Source organism: Setaria italica, chromosome VI (genome assembly GCF_000263155.2).
Source record: "Setaria italica strain Yugu1 chromosome VI, Setaria_italica_v2.0, whole genome shotgun sequence".
NCBI classification, from domain to species: domain Eukaryota; kingdom Viridiplantae; phylum Streptophyta; class Magnoliopsida; order Poales; family Poaceae; genus Setaria; species Setaria italica.
Genome location: NC_028455.1, coordinates 1,247,159 through 1,266,959, shown reverse-complemented (window position 1 = coordinate 1,266,959; position 19,801 = coordinate 1,247,159). Strand labels below are relative to the sequence as shown.

At 41.0% G+C, this 19,801-nt stretch overlaps 2 protein-coding genes across 5 annotated transcripts; one reads left to right on the top strand and one right to left on the bottom strand.

The window, feature by feature from the left end:
- Window positions 1-559: 559 nt before the first annotated feature.
- LOC101758829 (F-box/kelch-repeat protein At1g51550) lies at window positions 560-7,009 on the bottom strand. Of its 3 annotated transcripts, XM_022827567.1 has the most exons (4): window positions 6,218-6,991; window positions 1,209-2,859; window positions 963-1,117; window positions 560-841 (listed from the first exon to the last, which is right to left on the bottom strand). In XM_022827567.1, exons 1-2 carry the CDS (start codon window positions 6,636-6,638, stop codon window positions 1,889-1,891), a joined length of 1,392 nt encoding a protein of 463 aa, XP_022683302.1. In that variant the 5' UTR covers window positions 6,639-6,991; the 3' UTR covers window positions 560-841; window positions 963-1,117; window positions 1,209-1,888. The 3 variants fall into 3 exon arrangements, with proteins under 3 accessions (XP_022683302.1, XP_004972525.1, XP_022683303.1); XM_004972468.4 differs by having other exon boundaries at window positions 963-2,859; XM_022827568.1 differs by lacking the exons at window positions 560-841; window positions 963-1,117 and having other exon boundaries at window positions 2,379-2,863; window positions 6,218-7,009.
- A 4,992-nt stretch (window positions 7,010-12,001) lies between these two features.
- On the top strand, window positions 12,002-18,832 carry LOC101756133 (mannosyl-oligosaccharide 1,2-alpha-mannosidase MNS1). 2 transcript variants are annotated; one of them, XM_012847128.2, is made up of 14 exons: window positions 12,002-12,292; window positions 12,635-12,682; window positions 12,794-12,967; window positions 13,083-13,195; window positions 14,627-14,692; window positions 14,844-15,015; window positions 15,289-15,378; window positions 16,254-16,381; window positions 16,543-16,608; window positions 16,720-16,828; window positions 16,928-17,026; window positions 17,675-17,755; window positions 17,842-18,012; window positions 18,105-18,832. In XM_012847128.2, the coding sequence occupies exons 1-14, from the start codon at window positions 12,134-12,136 to the stop codon at window positions 18,351-18,353; spliced, it is 1,725 nt and encodes a 574-aa protein (XP_012702582.1). In that variant the 5' UTR covers window positions 12,002-12,133; the 3' UTR covers window positions 18,354-18,832. The 2 variants fall into 2 exon arrangements, with proteins under 2 accessions (XP_012702582.1, XP_022683385.1); XM_022827650.1 differs by having other exon boundaries at window positions 12,009-12,292; window positions 12,799-12,967.
- The last annotated feature ends 969 nt before the right edge of the window (window positions 18,833-19,801 follow it).

Sequence of the window (19,801 nt, the reverse complement as noted above, 5' to 3'; positions counted from 1 at the left end):
TTAACTCAGATTCGCATAATTTTGTAATTGAAATATTTAACTAGTATATTACTAGCCAAAATAGCTTTAACCATTGTACATATTTAAAAAAATCTTGCCAAAATGTCGATGGGAACACATTGTTTAGTAGCAAGGTGCAACATTTCTAGTTTGTTTCTGTTTGGAATTGAGGGACTGCTAATAGAATTCTCAGAATTTTATTTAACCCTGTATAAGAAAAAACATCGTTGTAGTTATATAAAAGACCACTTTCTAAACTTCTGTGTACCTTTTTTTTAGGATTAGTGGTTCACCACTACATACATACTGACTTTCAGAATAATGGAGGATTGCTAGGTTCAGGTTCAAGTTCAAGTATAGTCACTTTCTTTGATAGATTGCCTGATGCGAGTATTTTGTCTCCTTTTATTTCACATCTATTTGGCGGGAACGGTGCACTACTATTATTTTAAGAAAATTAGAATGCCTACGAACGAGGAACAGTGGATCTTTACATCATGTGTTTGTTGTGCTACGCACCTTCTTGGCTTCTACCGACTGAGCTAGGCTTGATTCCTAGTTTTGCCACAATTACATCAATTATGTTTTGTTGTGCTACCGGAGGTGTACTTCAGAATGGTGTAATAATGCTGAATAAGGGTTTCCTAAGAAAATAATGCTGAATAAGAACTAAATATAGCAACCGGAGCTGCAGCTGCATAGCTGGAAATCTCCAGCATTGATAATGTCTTGGTGATGGATCTTATCACTTGAAATTACAAATAACCAAAGGGTAGATGTGAATGCAGCAGCAGTAGAAAGCATGGTAAGGGTTTTCTGTCTCGGTCTCGGATTGGCCAACCTGCAACAATCAGATTCAAACTTCAGTGGAGCCTGAACTGCATTGGGTTCAGATATTCTGAAAGCATCTCAGGCAAATATAATCTATCAAGAATGTTAAAGAATCACACGGACAAACTGACCTAAGGAAAACCTTTCTGCGATAGCATACATGGGTCCTGGATTCCTGGTGCAGAAGCTTTGCCTTGCTGTCACAAAGTGGATCTGAACAGGAACTACATATTTTTCTCCGTGATGTATGCATCATCAAACAATCATACTGCAAATGGTCCCAAATCTGAAATAATCCAAACAAGTTTCGGTCCCATTATCGCAGAATTAATGCGCACATGACATAACCTGCATACTGATACACCGTTACAACTTACAAGACTTGAAAACATCTTGTACCAGTGGACCCAAGATCAAACCATCCTTGTCTTCCAAAAAATTGTGCTGTGTAATGTTGCCAGTGTGACCCATACACCATCATTAGATCATTACAAATATCAGGTTCTATGCATGTGATGAACCAAGGGCTGAATGAGACATGGTCCTCCTGCAGTGAGCCAATTGGTGACTGGGATGCAAAGATCAAGAGCAGCTCCAGATGGTCCCAAGCAATCCTGGCACATTGGATTATTATGGGCAACAACATTTATCCCTCTTCCCATAACCATATGAGAGCCCATCAGGTACCGAAACAACCATCTGTTCCAGATGGTATTGACAGACATTCTTTGGAACATATGAATCTGACAAAGGAATGGAGATTCAAACCCATATACAGACAGATCGGTCCTTGATGGCAAAAAATTACAATGGATCACCGTTCCTTTCACAGATCAGCGACAGGTATGGGCATGCGCCCATGCACAATTGACAGGCAGAAACCATTTGGAGCGTCCTTATAGTGTTGAAAACCTGGGTGACATGGTAGTGATACTGGTCATTTCAATATTTTCTGGGAGAGCTCCAGATTTATCATGAAGTTTTTACAAACTACACCAGATGCTAAAGACCAAACCTAGGAAATTTCTCAGATTTACAATGCAACAACATACACTTTCTAAAGATGCAGCACTAGCTCCACTTGATACAGCTGCCCATCAAATCTCAGACCCAAGGCTTCTGCAGGGTGAACAAGGCCATCAACCATTCCACCAAAAATATACACACAACAACCAGAAGTATCTACACATGCCCCATGGAAGGATCGGTAGCTTGGGCACTGACCATCAATTCTTAGCTTTTTCCACATCCTTTTGGTCATTTTCTTGGAACCTGACTCGTATTGAAGTAGAGCTGGTGTATCTAAGATCCAAAAGTCATCCTTCCGCCGCCTTTGTGAGTCCTCTCCACCATACACAAGGACCTTGCCTCCCAACGCAAGTATTGCTGAATGCCCAACCCGTGGAAAAGGCATTTCACCAAGAGCAGTAGACAAGTCATACTTTAGTTCCTTCCATTTTGGGTACTGATCACTAATATCAAACAACCAGACATCATTAAGAACCTCAAATTCTGATCCTCTACCACCAAATAGAACCATGCGAGTCCCACCAATCCAAGTTAAAGAATGACCAGAACGAGGTGGAGGCAAAGGCCATGTTTTCCCTATTTGATGCCAACTGCCAGATCGGAGGCCATTTGAGAGATCAAGAAGCCATGTATCACCAAGCCGGCTTCCATAGAGCCCTATCCCACCATGAATTACAATGAACTTATCATCAACGCAGCAGGCTGCATGGGCTCCACGAGGAGGTGGTGCAAGTGGACCTACCTCCAGCAGTCTCCATGAGATCCGCATCCTTCGAGGTTCTTCACAAATAACTTGGCCTATCCATGTATCATTCAAACGCTGCCCCTGGTCAGTGATTCCACCAAACAAGACTAATGCGTCACCAACTAGAGTGCATGAATGACTAAAACGCCCACTTGGGGTGCCAGAGGCTAACTGCTGCCAGCTAAGTACAGTAGGCGGTCTATTTCCAGCTCCAATTCCAGCATAAGCCACCCAAGTGTCATCAAGATGGTGACCTAACTAGAGCAATAGAGAACATCAGAAAACTAGTCAGAAACCAAAGACTGGGATAAAATACAATCAAATAGGTTTTCATAATAATGGTAACAAAAGAGTAGAATCATAGTATGCAATCATCCTAATTCCTATCACAAAGAAAGAGGATCTCCAATAACTACAATACATGTATAAAGTGTTATGCTTTGACACCACCTGTTAGCAATGTTACCCTAAACATTAAACGCTAAACAGTCAGTCACCTACCGTTTAGCTCTTTATTCGGACTAAACGGACAATTAAACAGGTTAAACGTCCATTAAACGGGTGATTAAACGGACACGGGTAGGCACTGTAGCGTGTAAACGGCGTGTAAATGGGCTAAACGGCCGTGTACGCGAACACTGCCTGTTAGGTGTAGTGGCCCTGGGATATCTTAGATCTTTGAACAGAACATAAAGTTTTTACATCGGAGCAACTATCAGCCAGAGGAAAGGATCGACAGCATGGATAGGAAGGAGATAAGAGCATTGAAAGTAGAAGCTGGAATATAGATGAGAGAATACAAGGAATAGACTAATTTCACTTTCCCTTCTTCCCCAGGACATGATACCTGCCCCTTTTTATGGGGATGGACCAATGGTTTCTAACTCAACTAACATAACTCTTCTCTGCAATCAAATAGATACTAAACTTGATCATAGGCCTGAACACCTTATGATAAAACCAATCAAACAATGACAACCAAGTCTTTCAGTCCCAAGCAAGTTTGGGTTGGCTAGAGTTGAAACCCAACAAGAGCCGCAAATCTAACTCATCTTCTTATACTTCCTGGACTTCTTGCTATGCTAACATCAGATTCCTGCATACACACATATCTGCCACTGCCACCATGCTGATGCATGCCTACATGTTGTCTCCATACCTGCTATTAAGAGCCAAGCCTTTATCCTCAACCTTCTACCTTTTAGCACAAGCAGCTCATCATCAAGCTGCAAGGTGGAAGCCACAATCGAGGTCCTTGGCTGCCCCACATTGATGTGAACAGCCACTAGCGTGGCTCTACATCATGGAAGCAATCAGTGACACGGGCAGGGTCAGCAGTGGCACAATAACATCATTACCCCAGCACGTGGTGATCCACACAGCACCATAGATAGCTCCCGCAACAACTCAGAGAACATGATGGTGGAACAATGAGAACGTATTTTTCCCTGTCCTGGTGGCCATGCTGGTAAAGGTAGAGTTAACAATGGTGATTAGCAGTAATGGAATCTACGGTTGCGTAGTTGTGTTAGTCCCTAGGTAAATTTAGTGATGTGGTAGGCGCAGCATCATGCTGTCCCTCCTTCCATTTGCTGCTTTGCAATGCATCAATCTTATCCAATGAGTTTTTTTAAAAGGTAAGAGAGATTCCTCCCATGTCTTGATCATGGAAGAGAAAGCAGCAACTCATGTCAAGCTGCCAGCAGGCATCATATAAATGTTTCCTTGGAGCCTTCGTAAAGCCTGTGCCTCATCAAGGAATAAACTAATTTAATGAAGGCTGCAACCCTTGACCTCTCATGACATGTTTTGGTCGTCCCCATAACACCATAAGAATCAAAGACTTGATGAGGAACACTCATTGTATAGCACTTGTAGATCATAACTCAGAGAGTATCATGGTCATCTCTTGCAGAATCCACATAGTAGGCATAGTGTCAAATATTTGTGGATGGTCAACATCTTCTCTATAGCAAAAGCAATGGTGTTCAATACCAAGAGATGTGAACTTTCTCATCAGGGTTACTTCTGTGCAAAGGATAAGTGGTATTATTTGAAGGAGCAGACGGTGGACCATGTAATAGTTCAACTGAAATGCATGGACAAGCACCATGAGGGAGCAACAAGCCAACAACAATAGCGAAATGCAGTGGTAGACAGATGCAGATAGGAGGGGGTTTTCATCTAGGAAGTTAAGGTCAGGGTTAGTATTGGTTTTGTAGCATATATTGAACCTAGGGAGAATGATTGTTTCTTGAAGACCCCGACAATCCGATTTCTAGAGCTATGTATTAGGATCTTGACTCTAAGATGAGTAGATAACTGTCACAGGATCAGGGACTCAGACTCCTTTTAGACCATAATACTAACTTATGGATACTTTCTGTCATATTGGTTGAAAAAGTGTTAATCTTAGAGCACAAAAGGTTTCTAATTCTCAGGGAAAAGGTTTTTTTGTACATTTTTCTTTAACCTACTTGACAAAGCTACTAAGATTGTATTCAACCTACAAATCAACGCAAACAACAAAATCAGGAGTTCAGGATGACAGACGTAGTGCTCACATTTAAGTAGAAAGGGCAACGGAAACCTTCTACTGGAATAACCAATGCAAACTCAAAAGGGAAACTGAAGCAATAACAAAAAGGACCACAAAAAACAATATGTGCATCGATGGTGAAAAAGCATAGCTTCCAGCTAGATAGAACTAAAAGTAGTCATTTCAGGTAGTGCGTGCGAAGTATTATAATCTGATACAAATTAGTCTTAACTAGATTAACAATTAGACTTCTAAATTAATGAAAATAATCAGGTTAAAGATAATATCCTCCAAATAATCAAAAGTTCCTTCAAATCCAATATTTCTGAGCCTACTTCATCAAAGATAAGTAGATAACTAACCGTGATGACAGAGGAAAAGAGGATCAAAAGGGCGGAACTTTAGGAGGAGACAATATGGGCTATGGAGAATTCTCCATTTTTTTTTGCTTGCTCTGAAAACTCATAAAGTATCCATCCTTTTGGGAACTAAATAGCTTATAAAATAACCAATACTATTACTCAAGCAGAATACTCTGAGGGAAAGCAACTAACTTGATTTGCAAGACAAATAGTTCCAGCTAATGAACTATTTGGATTCAATCCAGGATTTAGTTCAAACTTGAAATTAGCTCCTAAATTTTTCCAGGAATTCTTCCTCCTACAGTTATGATGTAAGCCTGCCTGATGTGCTGCACTACCGCACATACCGTTATATGTTACAGTAACAGGATACATGATATATTGCAGGAAGGCTCTCCAAACATTAGCAAGTCTTCCATAACTGTCAGAAATGAGCAAGCTTCATAATCGATAAGGCAAATTATTATTTTTCAATGAAATCAATGTAAAATACAGTAGTAAGCAGGCACAAACAAAACAAGCATATCAAAGCAACTAATCACAACCGAATCAACTGCAGTTCATCATGCCCATACTAGTACTCTGCCCCAGTGATCGAATTTCTCCTAGTGAATCAATTCATAGAGCGCGCACAAAGCAATCACCTTTTCAACCTTAGCGAACCAAATACGTAACAAGAACGATGAGGTGAAACGATTTGGATGCAATTACCTCCCTCGCAGCCGCCGCCGAAGAGCACGAGCCATCCGGCGACGAGGTTGAGCGAGTGCGACGCGCGGGGCCGCGGCGAGGCGCCCCTCACGGGGACGCGGCGCGCGGACAGGGCGCCAAGCCTAGCGACCTCGGCGTAGACCCTCCTCCACGGCGCCGGCGCGCCGCCGCCGGCACGCTCGCGGTCGCGCCGGCGCTCGGCTAGCGCGGCGGCGGCGCGGGCGCCCCAGTCGCGGCGGCACAGCGCCTCCCAGAGCGCGTCGGAGGAGGCCCAGGCCCGGAACGCGCGGCAGGTAGCGGCGAAGGAGAGCACGGCCTCCGGCGGGAGCAGGCGGAGGACGGACAGCAGCTGGTCGTAGCCCAGCTGCGCGATGGGCGGCGGCGGCGACGACGACGATGCCCCCGCCTCGTCCTCCTCCATGCGGTCAACGCCGCCGCCAGCCGCCTCTAGGCCCCCGCCGCATCCCGTCGCCGGCCATGGTTCTCGCCATTTCTTGGCCCTCGCCCTCTTACGGCTCCATGGTTCTTGGATTACTGGTTTGACTCCTCTAGGACGCCATGGTTGTCGACTGTGCCTGAAATCTGATGTGATAGCCGAGAAGTGGGTCTGGCGCTACTTGGGGGCTGTGGTCCTGGCTGCCATGGATGATTCTGGAAGCAAGGCTAGTGGAGGAGAGGCCGGTGTCAGGGGCGCTGGGGCCTTTGGGGCTCGAGCGAACAAGCAAACCAGAGGGGGAATGTGGCCGGCTTGCGCTTGTGGTGGTGGTCATCACCTGGGAGCCTGGGGAACAAAATGTCGACATGCTAATTGGTTGTTTTCAGAAGATTAATAAGGACCCTAATTGTAGTTTTTAATCTTCTTGTGCCCATATCAGTTGTTATTATATCTCAATGATTGGACTCTATGTTGTATGAGATCTTATCAATTCAAAATTCCTCAAAAATACATATAAAATTCACCAATTCTGACATATATTATGGATACTAAATTGAGTTCCTCGCACCAGCCGGTTTGAGATCTGAAAATTTGCTGATGCTACAATAAGGTGAGATGTCTCGCCCGTGTCTGCAAATTTCTTGTAATTGAGCCTGAAATCTGATGGCGATGGTTTTTAGTTTGGAGGAGGAAATAATTTGGCGGAATTTGGCGCTTTCCGGTGGCAGCCAGTGGGGATGGGACAGATTTCTTTGTTTCTAGAGCAAGGCGTGGGGCACGGCGTTGATGTGTGGATGCCCTTGTGATAGCGAAGCTTTCATCCCCATCTGAGGAAGGCATCTCCTTCTGCTCTTATCACAAGACTCAGCAGGCAGCACACAGGCAATCAAGCCTCACCCTCCAGGTTTAGAAACATTTGGATAGATCGGATATTTGATACTAATTATGAATTAAACATAGTCTAATTACAAAACTAATTGTATAGATTGAGTCTAATTCGCGAGACGAATCTATTAAGCTTAATTAGTCCATGATTTGACAATGTGGTGCTACAGTAACCATTTACTAATGATGGATTGATTAGCTTTAATAGATTCGTCTCGCGAATTAGACTCCATCTGTGCAATTAGTTTTGTAATTAGCTCATATTTAGTCCTCCTAATTAGCATCCGAACATCTGATGTGACCTGCTAAAGTTTAGCACCTCATATCCAAACACCACCTTTGTTTTACGAGCCATTCCAGACCAATTTGTTCATTCTTTTTCTCCTACAACATACCAAAATATACTGACAAACACGGAGTTTAGTAGTTTACAGAGTCAGTGACCAAACGTTGTTATCAAGCGAGCACAATCACGTGTCTTTCAGAGAAGCCTATCTTTTGCAGTATGCTCAACAAGCAAGCAAAGGTACTGTAACAGATGTCAACAGATGGTGCTTACTTGGCCAAATTGATCTTCCTCACCGCTGCTAGATAATAGCTATATAACAAGAATTCTGCGACAGTGAGAGCTTGACTTCAAATCTTGTCAAAGTTTCAGACTTTCAGCTCTTTGGGTACAGGGATTTCATGTAGTCTGTTTGCAGGGCAGACCTGGGCCGGGCCTAAGGTTCGGCCCATAGGCTAAGGGAGGGGACCACATCAGAGCATTGTGGACCTGAGCCTGGCTTAAGGTAGTGCCTAAATTTTCTGGTTCATTCCATTATTATTTTTTTTCTCATTTGTGCTCCTTGCGTATTCAACAAAACTCCAAGTTAACATGATTAAGCTCATGTCGATGCCAAATTTCGATGTTGGTTAGCTCATCTCTTGATAACAAACGAGTAGCTTGCAGAGTCGGTTATCAAATGTTCCAGGCTTGAGTGATACAGAATTACTGATCTTGGTGGAGGGGGCCATTATCTAATGCTGTTTTCTTTCTGTTCTGGACCTTTTCGAGACATGGGTGACCTTGCTGCTGTTCATAAGTCTCATTGCCGACGATGTCATTTAGGTGATGCTGCTGTCCCCTTTATTGATTGATTCTATATATATGCAATGCCATTCTAGAGAATGAGTCATTGAATTGTTCTTGGCTGCACATATATGTTGCTGAATTTTTGGAGAGTGAAAATCTCCCGATGAATCATCCTTATTAATAAATATTGTCACCGATAAGTTTCACCAGAAAAGTGTTTCAAGACGGGCACTGGCCCGATCGTCCGATAGGTATGATAGATTCGATTGGTGGAGAACTCGATGTTGACGATCCAAGCTTCTAATCAGACACGATTCAAACCCCTGCAACCGCTGCTCCGTTGGTTATCAACTAAGCACAACTCGATTGACTGTTGATGGTCATTAAGTGCCAAATCCGACTGTCAAAGTACTCAAAGAATAAAGGAGAACTAATATTTCTTACTCACATATTTATTTATAATAACCTAGTTCCACATTTATTGGAGAATAAGTGTTTTCAGAAACACAAGACAAGGAGGGGAACGTGCTCGAACGCAGGAGAAACACACTGTAGAACACTCTACGCGAGCACAAAGAATAAGGGCCCACATGTCAGAGCAAATCCACTCAATCCCACGGAAATCACCGAAGATCACCACAAGGGTCCACCTGGTAATCAACCAGAGGAAGGCTATTGCGAGGTGGCACCACCTGGGGTCGGCCGAACCCCAAGGTGGTTCAGCCAAACCAGGATGTGCTCCGCTTGGCCTCATCCTCACGTGGCGCCCTCCCGTACATCCCCCATGGCGGTTCCAGCTGATTCGACGAATATTCCTCCCGGAAACCATCCCCTAGCACCTATATAAGGAGGAGGAGGAGGAGGAGAGCACCCCTCTCTCTCTCACACACCACACATTGTCTCTCTCTCCCTCCTTAAGCTAGAACTTATACTTCTTAGGCTAGTGGAGCTATGCTAGAAATTCTCTCTTGGAGTGAGTCGTCCTGGGACCATTGTGAGACGTAACATTCAGCTCTGGGTATGGCTTTGTATTCAACTTATCGGTATCCTATTTATGATATGGAGTATAGTCTTTATGCTATTCCAGTAGTGTATCGGGACATGACATGTTTTATTACAAGTTATACGATGTATGCGGTTAGGCTAGTCGATCTAAGCTACGGCATCGGTTCGTTGTGCCTTTTAGCTTGCTCTAGCTCTATGCTCGTCATTCCGAAGGGTCAGAGTCCCGAGGAAGCTAGGGTGTTTATCACATGCACAAGCGTGGTGCTCAGGCATGGCGAGAACCTTCGAATATGGTTGTGCCCACGGTTTGTAGGGGTAGGTAACAGGTGGTGACAGCTTTGTCCATCCTCTGTCCCTCACGTTTGGGTATGGTGTAGGAGTTCTGAAAGCTATCTTGCCTTAGCAGACCAAGGACAGATAGTCTTCCCTAGTATCTGGTTGCTTAGAACTAAGTCCTAACCATGTGCTTGTATGACCCTTGCTAATCTAAATAGATACTAGTAGGACCTCTATATGCCTTGCTCCCACTAACTTTTAGGTTTATTCGTTTATTCTTTATTCATAAGATTAGCTTGTATGTGTCATATTACCCCTATACTTCATCATGGCCTACCCCTATGTGAACTTTGATCTATTACTTAAGCATATTATCCTAAATATGTATTTGGTAAACTCGTTTATATCACTGCCAAACTGTAGGGAAATATAAATAACGATACCTGAATACTTCCAGGTGAAATGCTACGACGGTATATCCAAACACTTGCGGATTTATTCGTAACGTAAGAATACCAACATTGACCTCGCCACGAAGGTTTTACCTGCAAGCGAGATATATATGAAGCAAGATGAATATGGAGTTCAAGCTCTCAACACAAAAACAGCCACAGTCGAGAAGAACAAGAATAGGAGCCTGGATCATAGTAAAAGGACTTTGTCACCTCAGTTACAGTGAACGATGTTATTTTCACAATGAAAAACTAGAACTAAATAAAACCTGAGTGCCTAGAATAGCGGCTACTGAGTTTGAATTTATATAGCCAAGGGGTGGAGACCAATGGGGTAGACGACCTAGGGCACCCTTGGGAAGGTGAGTCTGTAGCGACAAATTCTATAGTTGTCGCCTCACGGAGTTGTGGTGGGTAGCCACCAGGCATGTAATCCACCAATTGCAGCTCACCACGTGCTATGGTCCCTAAAATTCTAGCTATGACCTGTTAAATGCATGCATATAGGACAAACCTAATGACATCACCCATATGCATGCAGATCAAAAACTAAAAATATCATAAATATCAAACAACATATTAAAATTAAATTCTAATTGCACCATTATATTTTTAAAAATATTTTTTAATATGGAATAATTAATTATTTTCTGTGAACAAATAATTAAACATGACCAACAAAATACTAATACACTCTGAACAAAATAGTTGAAATCACGAACAATTTGTTGTACAGTAGAAACAATAGAAATCGAATATCACGAACAAATACGTACACATTGGAGAACAAGTTATATGAACTAATGGAACAAAATAATTATACACATCGAACAAATTATACAAACCATAGAAAAAATATACAAACCATAGAATAAATTATAAAAATTAGAAGATAAAAAGATTTATAAACTTGAAAAAAAATTATATTAAACTACAGAATAAAACAATTGTATGCACAAAAAATTGTTACACGAACTCACAAAACAAGTATCTATACCTAGAACAAATTATATGTATATACTTATTAGTATAAAAAAATATAAAGAGAAAAATAAAATGGGAAAAAATAAAACAAAAGAAAGGAACAAATGTATATAAAAAATTGATGCGAACAAATATAATCACGTCGCGAATAAAAGCTACACGGATAAATGTATAAATATATAGAAAATAAAAACATGATGTATTTATTTTGCAAGTCGAACAAGCCTGTTTACTTAAAAATGGGACACTAAATGTTATTTTTGCAACATGGAATTTAAACTTGAATTAATCTTTTCTTAAAGGTATACGATTAATAAAGAGACCAAAAGACGGGATACATGACGTATTAATTTTAACACTGTTATTAAACTGTTTTTCATTAGCCAAAATAATATGGCGGATAGATTACTTAAATCCTTAGCAAAAAATGGCAAGAAAAGTACACCTATCGAAAAATAAACTTTGCTTCGAATTGACGGTTGTCCCCATGTTATTTTTATCATACCACGAATCAATTTTTTTCGTGCTTCTAATATATTTTGCCACTAGTTGGGTGACTTCCAAGTGGGTCCCAGTCCCCGGCTCCCCACACATCAGTGAGCACTGAGCAATGCCATGACCCATGAACTAAATTTGTTTCATTTTTCTCCCTTTTGTTATTGCAGTATTTCGAAAATTTCTTATTGCATCATTACCGCATCACGATTCTCCCTCGAGGCGGAGGAAGCCCCGCAAGCTTGGCTCCCGATTTCGCCGGAGGCGGTAAGGCAGCGTACCGGCGATCCCCGTGGACCGGGTCACCCATGGGCCGGCGGTCGCACTCGTCGTCGTCCCCGGGGTGGCGCCATCTGAGCCAGTGGTACTACCTCAAGCGGCCGGCGCGCCTGGCCCTCCTCGTCGTCGGCTTCGTCGCCGCCACGATCGCCGCCCGGGACCGCCTCTCCCTCGTCCGCGACTACGAGGTGAGGATGATACCCGCGCCCAAGCAGATCCGAGCTTTCCCGGCGGGGATCTGGCTGGTTCCCGTACTAGCTCTTTGGTACCTGAAACGCGAAAGGTTTACTTGATAGGTGAAGACATTGGTTAAAGATAGGATTTTTGTTGGTTAGGAACACATCAGGGTTTATATTTGGCATTGACTGGTCATAATTTCAGTTAGAAGAATCTTCTGTTTCATCAACTGTTGTACAGTTGCTTTATTTCGATATACATGGTGCCTTGGAGTGAAGTAATGCATAGTCCTGTACTCCTTTTAGCATTTCTTCCCTTTATGTACTGAAATGTAGAAACATGTTTGCTTGCAGGCTGAGATATCCAGATTAGACGAGGAGGTAAATCGGTTGCATGACCAGGTACGCAATTGTGCACATTTAGGTACAAATTGATGTAAGCTTAATGGGTAAATTATATCAATTCTCTTGTGGTGAATTCAACCCTTCTAGTCTGATACCATTATTATGTAGTTAAGAATGGCGGGAATTTATCTGGATGAAAGTCCAAATATTGAAAACATCATCAAGAAACATCATCTAGAAATTGACCATGTCAATAATGCAAGGAGAGAAAAGGTTAAGGAAGCTATGCTTCACGCCTGGAACTCCTATGTAAAGTATGCGTGGGGACATGATGAGCTCCAGGTTTGTTTCACTTGTACTTGCTCGGATATCTGCTTCCTTTTATGTTCTTTACTTGAAAGAGCTTTTAAATCATTCTTTTTCTTTCCTTTTTTCCCTTCTGTACTCAATTGTTCAGCCTCAATCAAAGAATGGTGTCAATAGTTTTGGTGGTCTTGGGGCAACTCTTGTGGACTCACTTGATACACTATATATAATGGGACTAAAAGAGGAATTCAAGAAGGCTAGAGAGTAAGATCCTCTATTCCTGCCATTTATAACTATAAACAGAGCACATCTCCATTTCGTCTATGTACAGGAAATTAGATTGAGTTTTAATCTTGTCTGCATGGCTAAGTGTTATGCTTTATCTTTTTTGCACCACATGTCAGTTTACCCATGAATTATACTAGCATATAAGTCTTGCTGGCCCAACATATGGTAGATTCAAGCTGGTTCTCCTCACTGGAAAATACTTTCTCTGCTTGTTTGGGTGTTTGCCATGCAAGTGATGTTTCTAGGGGTATCTCAAGTTCCCAACACATAACCTTGCCAATGTTAAGTGGTTATCGGTTATCACTTGTTTGGATGGGCAAGGCAAGTAGATAACCAATCATGCATGTGGCAATGTACATGAAGGTTTTAAGACCTAGTCATTTATTATAGAGTTGCTGCATTTCCTGTTGAACTTTGATTGCAGTATTCAAGAATACAGATTTTGCAAAGTGGATTAATGTCTGCACTCTTATCTTTCACTTTTATTCTGCATCTTGCATGGATTAGACAAATAATTCCTTGTTGACTTTTGATCTGGTGTATCATCTCTTTCACTGCGAACGTGCATGCAGCACGGTGGTAGGTCCTCCAGTTGGGACTTGGGTTACCGACCAGTACTCAGAACCCTTGGTTTTCCATAAAAAGAGGTCCCTCACTGTATAACAGCTTTCTGAGTTATACGCGATCGCGTCCCATGCCACTGGCCTTTGAGACCATTCTCGGCCCTTCTAGCAGGTCGTCTCCTATGTGCAATGCTTTGGGTGGAGGTCTTTTCTCCCTAGGGGTTGAGTTTTTTTAACCATCTCTTTCATTTTTATTCAGTACTCTAACTCCGTTGCTTGTTTTAGGAAAGCATGTCAGATTGCTGTAGTGCAAAGTGTGATTACAAACATTTCCAGCCATTATATTTATAAACACCTAGAAAGTTATCAGCCTCTGAGCAACTCTTTCTAGCCTCTTGAACAACTGTTCACATGTTGCAAAGTATTCCACTTCTTTAAGCACTATTTGATAAAACTAATTATGTAAATGATATCAATCTTAGGGTCCTGCTGCCTTATAGTCCATTCAATAGTATTCTTATTGATTGTGACCTCTATAGGCCATGCATAAATCTCCCTCTGTGGAAGAGGACATTCTGAATGCTGCAGTACTCTATTTTTGTTATGCATCCTTGCATTTAATTTTGTGTTGGGCCAAATGTTACCGTTGTCACTTCTATCATGGCCAGTAAATATGTGTGTAACTCTATAAAATTAAGTACATATATGCATATGTCAATGCCCCCAGTCAGTATGTGAATGCATCGAATATTGATTATTGAATGTAGGCGACACTCACATGTTATGTTACTCATCAGTTATATCATATATTCCTGGTCTAACTAGGGTCTCTTGATGATGACAGCTGGGTCGCAGAATCATTAGACTTCGACAAGGATTATGAAGCAAGTGTGTTTGAAACAACAATAAGGTGATATGTTTGAAATAACAAGGATTACGAAGCACGTGTGTTTCCATAATTCTTTGTCTTAGGATCTTAGTGCGCACATGTATTTATTTTTGGGTAACTAACTTGTGTTATTAACTTGTCGAAGCTTGTAATCTTGTTGATTTATATTCAGAGTTGTTGGAGGTCTCCTCAGTGCATATGATTTGTCAGCTGATAAAATATTTTTGGAGAAGGCAAGAGACATTACTGATCGACTGTTACCTGCCTGGGATACATCATCCGGTATCCCATACAATAGAATCAACCTAGCTCAAGGCAAAGCCAGTAATCCAGGATGGAATGGTGTAAGGCACTATTTTTCCATTTTGCCACTGGTGTTGTAATTTATAAAGAACTGCATTGTAATAACAATCATAATTGTTTTTTCGCCATTGCTTTAAATATGCTTTTCATAACTGGTGTAAGTTAATCTTTTCTTTCTGAGTTTCTCTTTATTTTATTTATTCAAAGTTATCTGCTGTACCAATTTTGTTAGGAATTGTGTTGTATTTTAGTTATGGAATTTCATCTTAGCTTTTTGGGCATAGGTGGATAAATTAATTTTACCTATTTTACAGGGCAACAGCATACTTGCAGATTCAGGCACAGAGCAACTCGAATTTATAGCCTTATCTCAGAGGACTGGAGATCAAAAGTATCAGCAAAAGGTTTTTATTTTCACACTGCTATCACATCTGGATTGTACTAGCAAAGCATAAGAATCATGCTTAGTTTCTTCATTTTGTTCTTGCTGGTTGCAGTAAAAGTACTAGATACCTATTATGAAGGACATGATGATAGGCTTTGTGGTCAGATGCTGTAGTCATGGCCTCTGAGTGTTAGTCACATCAGGAGTTGGTACAGATGGAGCTGGAGTGCAGGCCAGTTTGGCTAGTACATTTGGAAAGAGGAAGAGTCCAATTAAGTCAAGTTAAATTAAGGGGTTAATTAAGTTATGTTGAGCTCTGGGAGGTACTGGTCATTTAGTACTACATATAAGTGTCAGCTGTGCAATAGATTGAATCAAGCCAGAAAGAAACAGTTTTCTTGTTCTCTTCGAATCACTAGTACAGCCGCTCTAGTTTCTCCTCTGCCCCATTACACTTTTTCCAATTGCCAGTTATGCATTAGCTCTCAGGCCTAGCCTTAAGTAGCCAATGAACTACCCTGTTGATATCTGTATCAAGCACACCCAAACAACAAAAGATGTCATGATCATATGTTTTATGTTGTTCAGATGATTACCGATTATACCACTGATTGTATTTCATACATCAAAGTTTCTCAATCTATTTATTCCATCCGCACAATTTTGTAACACTTGGCTAGGTATGCATACCACTGCTGTCATTTCATTGAATTGTACAACGAACAGTACAGTTTGCATAGTGTAAACATGAACTGATGAATCTCAACTAGTGTTTATTTGACCTAAATTTTTCACCCATTGTAATCCATATACTCTGCCGATATGCTTTATAATCATCCACAGCTCTATTAATCTTATTATGGAAATTTCATTGGGAGCTTTGTTAAACTTTAGGTGGAGAATGTAATCAGGCAATTTCAGAAAATATTTCCCAGTGATGGCTTGCTTCCTATTAATATAAATCCTCATTCGGGGGCTGTGAAGTCTTACTCAACTATCACATTTGGTGCTATGGGGGATAGGTATAATAATTTGTCTCAACTCATTGTCATCGTTATATATATTTTCTAAAACTTGAACACCTGCTTTGCAAATTTTCTCCTATATCTAGGCAGTTTCACATTTTCTAGATGGATTAGTGTGGAGTTATTTTTTATATTTAACTACCTTATTCATGTTGCAGTTTTTATGAATACTTGCTCAAGGTCTGGATACAGGGTAACAAAACTGAAAGTGTCAAGCATTACAGGTTCAATACTATGATCATCCTGGATTCAGACAGTTTATTATCAGTTATTTTGGCCAAAGTTTTACAAATTCTGACTTGTGCAACCATATTTTTGTATCACTGCTATCGTAGGCAAATGTGGGAAACATCGATGGAAGGCCTGTTAAGTTTGACAAGGAAAACTTCTCCTTCTAACTTCTACTATGTGTGCGAAAAGAACGGGGATTCATTATCTGAGAAGGTAAAGAGTCTCCTAGTCACTGAGTGTCTGGGTGGTTGTTAACAGTCATCCCATGTCTCTCTCTGAAGTTCTGATTTGTTCAGCCTATAACTAGAACAGATGGATGAACTTGCATGCTTTGTGCCTGGTATGCTGGCATTGGGAGCGTCAGGCTATAGCCCAGAAAAAGCAGAGCAAATTATGAATCTTGCAGAAGAGGTGATCTTGCTTTCATAACCATATGCATTTTATCCTGAATTTGTAATGACATATTTGGGCCAGGTTCTAATTGGAACTTTGCATATTATACAAATTTTGCCATACAATGTGACATTTCTCTTTCTCCCTCCCTCCTTTTTTTTTGGCCATAGGAGCCTTCTGCCTATTCATATCACTGTTCCTAATCATTCTGTTATTACAACTGTCAGTATCAGTTCTACCTGTAAAAAGGTTCCTATAATTACCTACAATGATGCAGTGCACTTGACTTTTAACTGAAATGCAAGGTGTCATGTCGCACATTGGTTCACCAAAAAAATATGGATTTTAATTTTTTAAATGAATGTAATGCAATGGAACTATTGCTGCCATCTTTATACTGAGTTAGCCTGCTAAAATGTAATTGTATAATTAAACTATATTCTACCGCTCAAAGTATACTACCCATGATAATTGCACAATGATTAGACTGGACAAATTATATATCAGAAAACAGTGACCACAAACCTGTGAGGCCCATATTGTCAATATAATCTGAGGTTGCTAGTGATATTCCCATTTTGTGCAGAACTTATGACTTTTACAGACTTTATTCTCTCCTAATTTCATGTTCTTATTCGCGTTATCTTTATACTCTCTTCAATGTAGCTTGCATGGACCTGTTATAACTTCTACCAATCAACTCCAACAAAATTGGCTGGAGAAAACTATTATTTCCATGGTGGACAGGTTTCCTTACAGCCTGTATAATTCTTTTATTTTAATCTTTCCCTGTGCCCTTCACATAATAGAATGCTATCGGTTTCATACTGTAGGACATGGTTGTGGGCACATCATGGAACATCCTTAGACCGGAGACTATTGAGTCACTCATGTATTTGTGGCGCCTAACTGGGAATAAAACATACCAAGATTGGGGTTGGGACATATTCCAAGCATTTGAGAAGAATTCCCGTATAGAATCTGGATATGTTGGTCTGAAAGACGTGAGTTCTCATCAATATAGTATCCATCCTATCAAATGTTCGAACAAAACTTCGTTTTTATATAAACCTTGTTGAAATATTTGGGTCTTTAGGTGAATACTGGTACAAAAGATGACATGATGCAGAGCTTCTTCCTGGCGGAGACACTCAAGTATCTGTACCTGCTGTTCTCCCCGCCATCGTTAATCTCCTTCGATGAGTGGGTCTTCAACACTGAAGCCCACCCACTGAAAATAGTCACAAGGCATGACAATGAAGGCGGCTCGGGTGGTGGAGAAGGTAAGGGTATCGCTGACTCCAAGATCCAGCCACAAGGAAGGAAGCATGGAAAACCTGAATAGAATTTGACTGGTGCAAGGTGCAGGGCTTTTGCTCTCGCCATCTGATATAGACCTGCATGACAAAGGAAATCCGTTGTGATGGAAGTTCGGGGTTGAGATGGACACTTTTGCAGCATCAGGACACAAGGCTGGATGAAACTAGAGTAGAATGTGGCGGTATAGTTTGGATAGTGACATTGTGCAGTTGAGTACAGAAATATGGTTCACATTATAGCAGAGATTTCTTTTGCCTTATGTTCTACCCATTTTCATGTGTGTGGAATTACAGTCAGGTCATGGCGTCATGCTATATGACCAGTTGACCACCAACTTGGACAGGTGTACTAGCAGGAAACCAGATTCTCTCTGTATTTTATGCTTTGCCAGGACTGATACAGATGCAACTTTTGTATGTTGCGCGATACATTTGCTTAAGTAACAGGCGACATGTCTGAACGGTATAAAGATGCTAGACATGCTGAAGTGGCGGAGGTTTGCTAGTTCCGCTGATTTCTTGACTCGTTTTAGTTGAAGATGAATGTCGAAAATATATAACCTTGATCACGATTTGAAATTACAGATTTCAAACTTTAATTTTGAGAGTTTACTATTTTTAACACAAGAAATATAGTTCCACGAAAAAAGGTGTGCAGACCGCATCATGTGGCCCTGAACTATTTTGGATTGTGCCAATGCAAAACTAACGATTGGGATTCCAAATCTTTTAAAATTCAAGAGAGTTAGGGATTGAATTACGAGCCCAATTTAGATTCCAAATAGTCAAATGTACATCTTGCAAACACATTACTCCCAATGACTACATTGTCATTAATCACCAAAATTATTATAGCCTAATGTCATTTTCCTTACACTTTGCAAAAGACTCGATATTGAGAGTGTGGGAACCACTCTAGCTCTAGCTGTTCAGTATCATTGTGTTGAGCTTAAAAATGCTTGTATTGAATTTATTAACTCTTTGGATAGAAAGAGAAGTGAGATTTGTAGCAAGCCAAGGGTACTTGTGGATGCCCTGCCTTCATTGTGGATATGTAGGAGAAAGCAGCTCACTCTCGCAAGGACAAAGCTGGGCTGTCCTTTAGTTTCCAAAGATATTTTTATTAATTTTGTAAGATTACTTATGATGTGTGATGACGGTTCAAATCCTCACCTTTGTATGCCATCTCACATTTATTTGCTGTCTATGCTAGCGTTACAGTTTTCCTTATGTGCACTTTATATATTCTAGACAGAAGCATGTAATTGACAGTCAAACATCAATGACAACGCGACCATGAGTTGTGAAAAAACTTTGCTATGAATTTTGATGCAGTCATGTTCGCTGTTCGGGTTCAAGATCGTGATTACTTTCGAGGGTCAGATGACATATGGATTGAGTTTGAAAGTCTTCATTACTTGTACCATCGAGACACCCTTGACAAATCTCTCATCAAAACACCCTTGACAAGTCC